The sequence below is a fragment of the Halichoerus grypus genome, chromosome 13 (genome assembly GCF_964656455.1).
Source record: "Halichoerus grypus chromosome 13, mHalGry1.hap1.1, whole genome shotgun sequence".
Taxonomy (NCBI): Eukaryota; Metazoa; Chordata; class Mammalia; order Carnivora; family Phocidae; genus Halichoerus; species Halichoerus grypus.
In genome coordinates, this window is record NC_135724.1 from 67,543,992 (window position 1) to 67,556,451 (window position 12,460).

The 12,460-nt window shown below is 49.8% G+C and overlaps 1 protein-coding gene across 2 annotated transcripts; it reads left to right on the forward strand.

Annotated features, from left to right (window-relative positions):
- Positions 1-200: 200 nt before the first annotated feature.
- On the forward strand, positions 201-11,640 carry LOC118525662 (uncharacterized). Of its 2 annotated transcripts, none has more exons than XM_078060690.1 (7): positions 201-571; positions 719-971; positions 1,260-1,383; positions 3,789-4,003; positions 4,639-4,709; positions 4,965-5,069; positions 7,236-8,474. In XM_078060690.1, exons 1-7 carry the CDS (start codon positions 276-278, stop codon positions 7,285-7,287), a joined length of 1,116 nt encoding a protein of 371 aa, XP_077916816.1. In that variant the 5' UTR covers positions 201-275; the 3' UTR covers positions 7,288-8,474. The 2 variants fall into 2 exon arrangements, with proteins under 2 accessions (XP_077916816.1, XP_035932351.2); XM_036076458.2 differs by lacking the exon at positions 7,236-8,474 and adding an exon at positions 10,596-11,640 and having other exon boundaries at positions 213-571.
- The last annotated feature ends 820 nt before the right edge of the window (positions 11,641-12,460 follow it).

Here is a 12,460-nt window from a genome sequence, read left to right on the forward strand (position 1 = left end):
TTGGGGTGTTGTCTACAGACCGCGAGGAGGGAGGGCGAGCACACGGAATGGGGAGGGGAGAGAGCCTTAAAGAAGTTTGAAGAGGGGCGCCTGGGTGGCTCAGTTGGTTAAGCGACTGCCTTCGGCTCAGGTCATGATCCTGGAGTCCCGGAATCGAGTCCCACATCGGGCTCCCTGCTCAGCAGGGAGTCTGCTTCTCCCTCTCATGCTGTCTCTCATTCTCTCTCTCGCAAATAAATAAAATCTTAAAAAAAAAAAAAAGAAGTTTGAAGAGTATGGCTGCTGACCATGTTCTCTGCGTGGCCATGGCCGGCTCCCCCATCAAGGCCTGCAACACGCCAGCGGGACGGGACCGCCGCGGTGCGCCGCAGCGTTTGCTCCGTCCGCGTTTGCCCCGTCGAAGGCTCCAGAGCGCATGCCCAGAGCGGTGGGCATTGTCACGTGCGGTCGCCTCGCGCGGATTGGCCCCCCGCCCGCGAGCTCCGGGGGGATTGGCTAGAGCGGTCGGGGCGGTGGCGGCGGCACGCCGAGGGAGGCTGCGTCGGCGCGGCGGCTGTGGGGCAGAGAGCAGGTGCGTCCTCGCGGTGCCCGCCCCGCCGCCCACGGCGACCCGATCCCTGGCCCTCGGGACCTGCCCCTGTCCCCCGGCCCGAGGCGGGTGGGGGTCGGCGCGCCTGGAGCCTCGGTGGCCCCGCCCCGACGGCCGCTCCGCCCCCAGGCCGCCCAGGCCCGCCCGCAGCCGCTCAGGGATGGAGGTCCTGGACGAGTTCGACAGCGAGTTCCCCCAGAGTGTGACCTTCTGCCAGCTCATCTCCGAGGAGGACTTCGAGAGGCAGGCGGCCACCTACACGGAGCGCGCGCTGCGCCGCCTCTTCCGCAGCATCGACCGCAACCCCGCGCTGGCCGAGAGGGTGGTGCGCAAGGGCAAGCTGGCCGAGTACGAGGGGCGCGGGCTCCTCTCCTTCCTCTGGGTGCGAGCGGGCCGGCGGGGCTGCAACGGGGGAGGCGGGGTGGGGACCACGGGGGCGGGTGCTCACACGGCTCGAGCTCGCTGTCCTCTGGGGCGGAGCTGTGAGGATAGGAGATTGGGGGCGGGGCGGGGCGGGGCGGGGGTTGGGTGGGGAGGGAGCCTTCGGGCCTAGCTGGAGCTGCAGAGTAGGGTTCGCCCAGAAGCCCCAGGCGGCCCAGCTTGGAGAGTGCAGCCGGCGGGCGTCTCACCTGTCTGGCTTCCTCCTGCCTTGCCTGTCCCCTTGTCGTAGGCAAAGTTCTTCTGTGCAGTTCAGGGGGAGCTGAATTGTTGCAACAGCATGGGTGCCCTGGAGATGCACCAGCGCCTGGAGCAGCTGAAGAGGAGCATTCACCGCGTGCACCTGTACTCTCAGGGTGAGGCTCAGCCTCTGCCAGGCTCCAGTGCCCAGCAAACCTGACTCAGGTTCCCTTATCCCTGGTTCTGTGCTTGGCACTTTTTTTTTTTTAATTTGGTGTTTATTTTTAAAGTATTATGAAAACGAACATATACAAAACTGGAGACTGCAGTGAACACTCAGGTACCGGTCACCCTTCAGTTTCAGCAACTATCCCCATCTTGCCATGCTTGCTTCACTCTCTATTACCCCGTTCCCTTTTCTGGAGCATTTTTGGGGGAAATCTCAGACATCATTGTATTCTTGGATCGTTTAGAATGCTTTTTTATATATTAAAAAAAGACATTTTGTAATCACAATGTTACCTAGATATTATTGACAATTTTTTTTAAGATTTATTTATTTATTTATTTGACAGAGCGCGCTCACAGAAGCACAGGGAGGGGCAGAGGGAGAGAGAGAAGCAGGCTCCCCACAGATCAGGGAGCCTGATGTGGCACTCGATCCCAGGACCCTGAGACCACCACCTGAGCCGAAGGCAGATGCTTAACCGACTGAGTCACCCAGGCGCCCGACGACAATTTCTTTTTTTTTCTTTTTTTTTTTTTTTAAAGATTTTATTTATTTATTTGACAGAGAGAGACACAGCGAGAGAAGGAACACAAGCAGGGGGAGTGGGAGAGGGAGAAGCAGGCTCCCCGCGGAGCAGGGAGCCCGATGCGGGGCTCGATCCCAGGACCCTGGGATCATGACCTGAGCCGAAGGCAGACGCTTAACGACTGAGCCACCCAGGCGCCCCTCTTTTTTTTAAGATTTTTTTATTTATTTATTGAGAGAGAGAGTGATAGAGAGAGAGCATGAGAGGGGGAGAGTCAGAGGGAGAAGCAGACTCCCCGCTGAGCAGGGAGCCCGATGCGGGACTCGATCCCGGGACTCCAGGATCATGACCTGAGCCGAAGGCAGTTGCCTAAACAACTGAGCCACCCAGGCGCCCGCGACAACAATTTCTTAATATTAGCTGATACTTGGTTCGGATGTTAGGTCCTTTGAGGTTCCTTTTCACTAGGATGGCCATATACTTCGAGTCCACATTGGCACACTTGTGAGAGTGAAATGGAAGGGGGCCACACTAATGACCACGTAGGGATGGCAAGTGAGGGATGGCCACGTCTGTTGAAGTCCCTTTGAGGTGGGATGCCCTCACCTTACTCCCCCATGCCATCACCTTGAAGAACTGTGATGTCCTTTGGGGCGTTGCACTCAATGGGTTTATATCTGTTGTTAGGGCCCCCTGGTGCCGTTTGTCTTGTCCCCCTCTCCCTGTATTTCTTGGACAGTTGCTCTAAAGCCTTATGTTAGATGCGGGTTCAGTTCTTTTGGTGCATTTGTCTTCAGTGATACCCTAGCTAGTGGTGGAGCGGCTTTCTTCATTGTATCAGGAGGCCTGGCTCACCTGGGGGTCCCACTTTCCATGATGCTGAGTGTGAGTGTTCCACATCACCATTGCATCTGATGGACCCCCAGCATGTGTAGCTCTTACACAGCCTCCCAAGGTAGTGTCCATGCTATTAAACTCATTTTACAGAAGAGGATATAGAGGCCCAGGGAGGGTAGCCAACGATGTGACAACAGTGTCACGTAGTAAGTAGTAGAGTCTAGACTTGAACTCAGGTATGGGTTGCTCTAGGGCTCGGGCTCTTAGCCTCCAGGTCAGTGCTCCCTGGTGGTAGTGATCGTCATTCTAGATGAGCCCTTTTAATGGGCTGTATGAGGCACTTGTTCATACCCGCTTTGCTGGTGTCCAGTAGAAATAGCCAGACTCATCAAATATAGGAAGAAAACCTAATGTGGAAAGAGGAGAGGGGGCAGGCCCCAGAGTCCTGCTACTCAAAGATTCTCTCCCTGAGCCCACTTCTGTAAGACCTCCTACAGAAGAGTTTCCTTACAGAGGAAAGGGCCTTTGCATACCCCCAGGATGGCCCTGGGGCTGGGTGTCGTTGGTGAACTCCCCGTCCGGGGCCTGGATACGCCAGGAAGGTGCTGGCTGACTTAGGAGCTTGGGGTAGGTGGCCGACTGACCTGTCTGGGACAAGCCCAGCCCTCCTTGGTGGTGATACTCATGTTACTTCCCCTGAAATTCTGGCCTTGAAGTCAGACAGTTGGGGTATGGGTCCTTCCTGGGCCTCGTACACTTGGAGCTTCCCTTTCTCCTTGTAAGAGAGAGACAAAAATAGCCTTTCCTCGTGGGGTAGTTGTGGGGTCGGTGAGCTGGTACATGTTGGTGCCTGTCAGCCGTGGCTCCAGGCGCTCTTACGTGGTGCCCTTTGGGGGAGGAACCTTGTGAAGAACCTGCACCATTGTTTGGCCTCGACGCTACCCTCTTCTGGCCATGGGGTAGGCACTCATTGGTCCCTTTTGTCACAGATGCCAAGAAGAAGAGAAGAAAGCCAAAGCCGAAGAAACCAGAACCCGTCCTCTTGCGAGACCACTCAACTTCCCCATGCCTGCCACCAGCCCTGCTGCCACCTCCACCGCTGCCGTCACCTGCCACCACCATGGCCTCCGTGGTGGCCCCATCACCCCCTGTCTACACCATGCCTCGGGTCTTTGGCCCCTTCCCTCCGCTGCCCAGCAAGTCGGTCAGTGAGCTCATCCCCCGGTCTGCATGGTCCCAGGAGCGGCAGCCCCTACCCCTCTGCTCAGAACCACCCCAGCGGCTTCCCCGGGCCCACGGCAGTGACTGTCAGAACTTTGTTTTTAAGCGGCAGAATGCTCTCTGGAGGCAAAGTCTTGGGTAGAATGTTGATGGATAAAGCAGATAAAAGGGGGTCTGCTCTAGTTGAAGGGTTGGAGGCACGGAGTTTCACCTGCTTGGCCTCAGCTGAGCAAAGCAGCTGCCAAAACATGGGGCAGAATCCTGGGGTGCCCAAAGGACAGGTGGAGAAGCATGGCCTGCCCCCCAACATCTCTAGCCCCATGCCTGCCCCGCTTCGTGGCTGGTGGTCTCCTTGCCTCTGCAGTGCCTTCCTAACCACATGCCTCTCCTGTCCCCTCCTCCTGCACTCTCATGCCAGGCAGCTCCCAGTCCTCCCTCAGCTCCCAGCCCCCATCCGATCCCCGTCCCTAACACCAAGCTTGAGGTGGGCGCTAAGGATGACCCTGATGTATTTGCTGAATGAGTGATAGTCACAGAGTTTCCCTAGTTCTTGTGTAAGGTGTTTTTCTTCCAGTGGGGCCCCCAGACTTGTCCTAAGATTTTCTTTGTTTCCTGCAGATGGAGAAGTTGGAGGTTGCAAGGTCAGAAGTGAAATTGAACTGGCCTGGCCTGTCATCGAACCCAAAGAGGTGGAAGGAATTGATTCTAGGCTCAGGGCAAATGAAAAGAGAGCATTTTAGGGAGCACGTTGTGTGCCACGCTTGGTTCCCAATTTTTCCCCACCTTGTTGTCAATCCTCCCCACAATCCTGAGGGGTGGTTATTCCCATTGTACAGGGATGGAGTCAAGGCTCAGAGGTCTGCTCCGGGCCCGGGAGTCCCTGTGGGAGGGCCTGCCGGGGAGGAGCCCAGAGCTGATGTTTCCCTCTCCGCCCTGTCTTGCAGACACATGGTTGATCTGACCCCCTTGGTCCTCAACCCCGGAGGCTTCCATTTCTCGTACCTGGCTGGAAACAGTGCACACAAGCTCCATTGCCCTGGCTTCCCCTGGTAAGCACGCCTCTGGGCCTCTCTGGGGTGGGACATCGTCCTGGCTTACCTGGCATGGTGGCATCATGCCAGTGTGCACGAGGGCCAGAAAAATGTTCTGTATGATGGTCCTTCGCATTTCATGAAAGGACCCTAATGTAATCGGGTGCTGGAAAAGTTGCTCCCCCTTCCTAGTGTTTGTAAATGCTGAGAGTTGGAAACAAGCAGCTCAGAGACCCATTAGAAAGGGAACAATTCCATCAACTGTGGGTAGCCCTAAGGTTTATACACATGTGTTTTGCAAAGCAGGGATTTACTGAATAGGTGGTTTGTTTGCTTGTTTGTTTTAATCACCTGTTTTTGCCATTTATGGTGGTGTTATTTCCTATGTCATTCCATGGAGTGTTATTTCAAAGTATGTATTTAGACTGGCTACTTCATTGCATCAGATAATTTTTTTTTTAATGGCTATTTTTTAAAAAATATTTATTTATTTATTAGAGAGAGAGACACAACGAGAGAGGGAACACAAGCAGGGGGAGTGGGAGAGGGAGGAGCAGGCTTCCCGCCGAGCCCGATGTGGGGCTCGATCCCAGGACCCTGGGATCATGACCCAAGCCGAAGGCGGACGCTTAATGACTGAGCCACCCAGGCGCCCCTAAATAGCTATTTTTTAGAGGAGTTTTAGATTCACAGCAAACTGAGAAAGTGCTGAGAGTTCCCATGTCCCCCTCCCCCCTACACAGGCACAGACTCCCCCACTATCAACATGCCCCACCTTACAGTTGGTGAACCTACATTGACACATCATTATCACCCAGAGTCCATATGTTTGGGCTCACTCTTGGCGTTGTATATTCTATGGGCTTGGACAAATTTATAATGACAGGTATCCACTATTGTAGTGTCCTACAGAACAGTTTCATTGCCTTCAAAATCCTCTATGCTCCAGCTGTTCATCTATCCCTCTCCCCTAACGCCTGACTACCACTGATCTTTTTACTGTGTCCATAATTTGACCTTTTCCAGGATGTTATATGCTTGGAATCCTACAGTATATAGCCATTCCAGATTGGCTTATTTCACTTACGTTTCCTCCATGTCTTTTCATGGCTGGCTAGTTCCTTTTTAGCACTGAGTAACTGGGTATACTGTAATTTATTTATCCATCCACCTACTGAAGGACATCTTGGTTGCTTCCAAGTTTTGGTAATTATGAATAAAGCTGCTATATAAACATCTACATGCAGGTTTTGTGTGGACATAAGTTTTCAACTCTCTTACCAAGAAGCATGATTGCTGGATCATATGGTGATAATATGTTTAGTTTTAAAGAAACTACCAAAGTGGTTGTACCATTATGTATTCCCACTACCAATGAGTGAGAATGCAAATGACTTCTTATGTGTAAGAAACCTACACAGTTCTGTAAAGATGATTCTAAATTTAGTTGATGGAAAGTATATTCACGAAGACACCCAAAGTGTAAGCGAACCTCTAAAAATGTTTTTGGCTTCCTTAGTAATGAAAGATGTACACGTTAAGGTTACTAAGATTTATGCTCTATACCTATCAAAAAGCCCCAAGTAAAGAGAATCCTGTGCTATCAAGGCTTTAGGAGGAGACTCATTTTAGCAGTGAAAATACTATAAATTGGCTTTGTCCTTTTAAAAATTCTCTTATTGAGATAATTTGCATAGCATCATAATGAATTCACCCATTTAGTGTTCACTTTAGTGGCCTTTTATATATTCACATTTGTGCAACCATCACCACAGTCCAATTTTAGAATATTTCCATCATGTCAAAAAGAAGAGAGTGAAAAGACAACCCATAGACAACCCACAAAAAAACCCATTCCAAAAAATGGGCACAGGACTTGAATAGACATTTCTTCAAAGAAGGCATACAAATGGCCAATAAACACAGGAAAAGATGCTCCCCGTCATTAGACATCAGGGAAATGCAAATGAACACCACAGTGAAATACCACGTCACACCCACTAGGATGGCTCTCATCGTAGAGACAGACGATGACAAGTGTTGATGAGCATGTGGAGAAATTGGAACTCTAGTGTGTGGTCGGTGGGAATGTAAAATGGTGCAGCCATCATGGCAAAAAGGTATGGCGGTTCCCCAAAATGTTAAACATAGGATTACCATATGACCCGGTAATTCCCCTCCCAGGTATATGGCTGAAAGAACTGAAGTAGAGACTCAAACAGATGCTTGCACGTGAATGTTCATAGCACCAGTTTCACAGTGGCCAAAAGGAGAAGACAAACCAAGTGTATCCAAGATGAACAAAATGTGACCTAGCCATGTAATAGAATGTTGAAACAAGTGAAAGAAGCCAGCACGAAAGGACAAATTATTGTATGGTTCCTGTCACATGGAATATCTAGAATAGATATCTTTAGGCAGAGTCCTAAAGACAAAGTAGATGAGAGGTTACCAGGAACTGGGAGAAGGGAGTGAGTTGCTTAATTGTACAGTTTGTTTGGGGTGATGAAAAAGTTCTGGAAATAGATAGCAGTGATGGTCACAGGACATTGTGAATGTATCTAATGCCACTGAATTGTACACATAGAAATGGTTAAAATGGTAAATGTTATGTATATTTTACTACAATTAAAAAAAAAAAGAAACCCTAGCACCACTTAGCTGTCACCCCCAGGTCCTCCACCCCCAGCCCTAGGCAGCGATTAACTTACTTTCTCTGTGGATTTGTCTGTTCTGGACATTTCATATAAATGAAACCATACAATAACATGGTCTTTCGTGACTGCCTTCTTTCATTTAGCATAATGTTTGCAAGGTTCATCCATGTCATAGCATGTGTTACTGCTGAATTTCCTGGCAGAATAATTTATTTTTATTTATTTATTTTTAAAGATTTTATTTATTTATTTTGGAGTGAGAGCGAGTGCACTCCTGTGAGTGGTAGTGGGTGGGGAGAGGGAGAAGGAGAGAGAATCTCAAGCAGACTCTGTATTTAGCACAGAGCCCGACGCAGGGCTCGATCTCACAACGCTGAGATCACGACCTGAGCCCAAACCGAGAGTCAGATGCCTAACTGACTGACACACCCAGGTGCCTCCAGAATGATTTATTTTTTATTTTTAAAATTTTTTATTTAAATTTGAGTTAGTTAACATATGAATTTCCTGTTTTTTAAATTTCTTTTTTTTTTTTTTAAGATTTTATTTATTTGACAGAGAGAGACACAGCGAGAGAGGGAACATAAGCAGGGGAAGTGGGAGAGAGAGAGCAGGTTTCCCGCTGAACAGGGAGCCCTACGCGGGGCTCGATCCCAGGACCCTGAGATCATGACCTGAGCCGAAGGCAGACGCTTAACGACTGAGCCACCCAGGTGCCCCTTAAATTTCTTTTTTAAGACTTAAAATTTTTTAGAGCAGTTTTAGGTTCACAGCAAAAGTGATAGGAAAGTACAGAGAGTTCCCATACGCCCCCTACCCCCCCACGTGCACAGCCTCCCTCATTATCAACATCCCCTCCAGAGTGATGCGTGTGTTCACAACTGATGAGCCTGCACTCATACATCCTAGTCGCCCAAAAGTCCATCGTTTACATCAGGGTTCCCTTTTGGTGCTGTACATTCTATGGGTTGACTTTCTTTTTATGGTTGAACGGTATTCCATTGTATGGATATATTACATTTTCTCTATTCATGAGTCGATGGACATTTGGGCTGTTTCCATTTTTTTGGCTCTTGTGAATAATACTGTTAGGAACATTTGTGGCCAGGTATCTGTGAGGACATAGTTTTCAGTTTTCTTGGGTATACCCTTAAGAGTGGAATTGCTGGGTCATATGGTAAGTCTGTATCTTGAGGAACTGCCGAAGACACAAGTCCCTCATCAGACATAGGATCTGCAAACATTTCCCCCCACTGTGTGGGTGGTTTTCTCACTTTTTCAGTGGTGTCTTTTGAAGCACAAAAGTGTAAGGTTAGTCCTTTTGAAAGGCAGTTTAGAAAGGAGCCATAGACGTTTTCAAATTCTTTGCTCTGGTATTTTTTTTTTTTTTTAAGATTTTATTTATTTATTTGAGAGAGAGAGAGCACAAGCAGGGGGAGCAGCAGAGGGAGAGGGAGAAGCAGGCTCCCCGCCTAGCAGAGAGCCCGATTCGGGACTCCATCCCAGGACCCCGGGACCATGCCCTGAGCTGAAGGCAGACGCTTCACGACCGAGCCACCCAGGTGCCCCTAGGCATAGTTTTATAAGGGTGTGATTCAATTAGACAATGTCATTTCTTTTATCTTGCCTTTGTCACTTACCATGATGGCCATGGGGACTGGTCCACTTCTTGATGGTCTTTTGAAGCTGAGCTTCGTTGGCTGCATAATAAATACCCTGTGCATGTAGGGCTATCACTTAACTCCACAGGCTTCCACGAACACATGAGGTGCTTCTAGTTGTCTTCTCTACGAGTATAGTTAGTGCTGGGATTAAAGTCTTTATGTGCGAAGCTGTTCCTGAACTTCAGATGAATTTCCTGAAGCGGAATTATAAGGGAAATGGTCTGAACAGTTTTCAAAACGACTCTTTTTTCAGATTCTAAAAAATATGTATTTACTGTAGATAATTTGAAAACCGCACACAAAGGAGAGGAAAAGCCATACCAAATCACTCTTATGCCCACTGCCAGAAATAACCAGCACTGGCATATATTTGTCTTTTCCCCGTGGAAACACATGTCTATACACATATGGTAGTCTGTTACCTAACTGGGAGTGTCCTGTTAGGCAGCTTTGTAGCCAGCTGTGGAATGCGTTTCTCCTCAGGTCTTTAGAAATATACTTAAGTTCACCAATAATAATAGATGCAAAATGCTCCATTGTATGGATGGAATATTTCCTCAACCATTCTTGCTCGTTGAAACATTGCACTGATGGGGACAATTTTAGGCTCTTGTTACGTATTGCTTTCTGAGTGAGCTGTGTTCTCATGATGCTATCATCAAAAGTGGGTTATTTTTCATTGGCTTTAAAAAGTTTACAAAAGCAGGACATGTTCTATGGGAAAAAGTTCACAATAGAGAAATGAATACGTGTAATATAAGAGGCCCCTGCTCCTAGGAGTCCCACTGCTAAGAGTTTCACGTGTACCCTTCTGACACCCACACAAATATACACTGGTTAATTCTGTAACCAAAGCAGGATTATATATTGCACGTACTTCCCAGCAGCTTGCTGTTTTCCACTACTGTGCCACTGGGGCATCTTTATTTGCTGGGATATACAGACCTACGTCAGCCCTTCAACAGCTGCAGAACCGCCTGCCACGTGGCGCCTGTGGTTCCTTTAGCCATCCCCCGAGGAGCGTCTAGGTTGTTTCCAGGTCTTCACAATCACAAACATTGCTGCAGTGAACAGCCTGGAACAACCATCCATGGGAGAGAGTTCTGGAAGTAGAAATGTATTGCGAGCCATCCCACAGCCTGAAGCGTTGTCATGTGTACTTCTGGCGGCTCTTTGTGCCAGTATCCCACCTCACGGATGTGTCTTGGCTGTCTCCTGCACAGGACCTCGGCTTGTGGTGGTCCCCCCAATGCTGAGGAGACACCACTCCCTCCTGTGAAGGCCTCCATCTTCACCCCGCCTGTCTTGCTCAAGTTCCAGCCTGTGCCAAGACCCAAAGATGACTCTGAGAACGACCCTAGCAGCACAGAGCCTGAGCCCCACAAGAGGGGCCCATAACCTCTCCCCTACAGAAGGTGGCTAAAGGAATGAATAAAGTTCCCGCGGAGGTGCCTTATTTGCGCTGGGCTCCCTAGAGGCTGTACAATCCCATGGGCTTCCTCCAGTCGAAAGAGGTGTTCAGGCTAGTGCAAGCCTGAGCCCCCCTCAGCCTGAGCCTGCATACAGTAATTGGTCAGGTCAGTGCTACTGTGAAGTCCCCTCGCTTGCACTCTAACATGGGAATTCAGCCATGGTACTTTTTTTTTTTTTTTTAAAGATTTATTTGAGAGAGAGACAGAGATAGTGAGAGAGAGCATGAGTGGGGAGGAGAGGGAGAAGCAGGCTCCCCGCTGAGCAGGGAGCCCGATGTGGGGCTCGATCCCAGGACCCTGGGATTATGACCTGAGCCGAAGGCAGCTGCTCAACCAACTGAGCCACCCAGGTGCCCCAGCCACGGCGGTGTGAAAGAGAAATGAGTGATGAGACAGTGCTGCCTTTCCCTACAGTGTCTGTGGCCCCTTTGGGCCTCACTTGACCCCACTGAGTTGCAAGTCTACCATTTTTTCCTGCACTTGGCCCCTAAACTCAAGCCTTATCCTGGTGTGGGTTTAGAAACCGTGATCTGTTCCCACCCTGGAGTAAAATAAGCTGGTGTATTAGTTTCCAACTTGGCACCTCCCTAAGGAGCTTCAGAGACAGTGACTCCTCTCACACACCAACCTGAGAATCAAACCTGCATGTGAGATGTGAGTCCTCACAAAATGCTTGGGGACTGCTGGACATTAGCAGATATTCATTGAACCCTTGTGTATGCCTCACACCTTGCTTGGGACTGGAGATAATAAACCAAGTGGTTGGGGTCCCTGCTCTTAAGGAGCTCACATCCTATCCTCATGTGTGTGTGTGTAACCAGTGCATAGATCTAATTAACAGGGTTATAAGTTGTGGTAAGTCCTGTGGGAGCTGAGTTGGGCTTGTATGTGGTGGGCTGTCAGGGAAGGCGTCTCTGAGGAGATGACCTTTATATTGAAACCTAGAAAATTATAAGGAGGCAGCCACGAAATGAGAAAGGACAAGGACAACTGGCTTTGGGTGATTGGCTAGTGGTACAATTGACTAGTAGGGGGTACAGGGGGTATGGAGAATTCTGTTTTGACCAGACATGTTAAATTTGAGATCAGTGGTACCTAAGTAGAGGTCAGGAATCTGGAGTGTTGGCCGTTTAATGATGAGAATCAAGGGATACAAGTGGTATTTAAAGCCACGAGCCTGGGCAAGATCACCCAGTGCTTGGGTGTAGACGGAGGCCCAGGGCTTAGGCTGGGGCACACGAACATAGTGATCTGGTCGAGGGAAGGGTCCTTAAGAAAGGGGAACAGATGAGTGAGGGCTTTGGACTTTCGGGCTTAATGGCCACTTGCCCCTAATTCGCCCAGGAGAGGGGCCTGGAGGTGGTGGAGACTGAATGGGAGGAGAACGGGCGTACAGCGAACGTGGACGTGGCTTTGGAGGCGTCTGCCGCGGAAGGAAACAGACGCTGGTGGGACTTGCGGGGCCCCGCAGACTTTTTTTTAAAGATCCAGGTGAAACCAGGGCGGGCTTGAGCAGGGACGGCACATAGCCAGGGCTGGATTGGTATGCGAAAGGTCCAGAGAGAGCATCCCCCACCCCCGCCCGGGAAAGTGGGGCTTCGAGGCAGAGGCCTCTC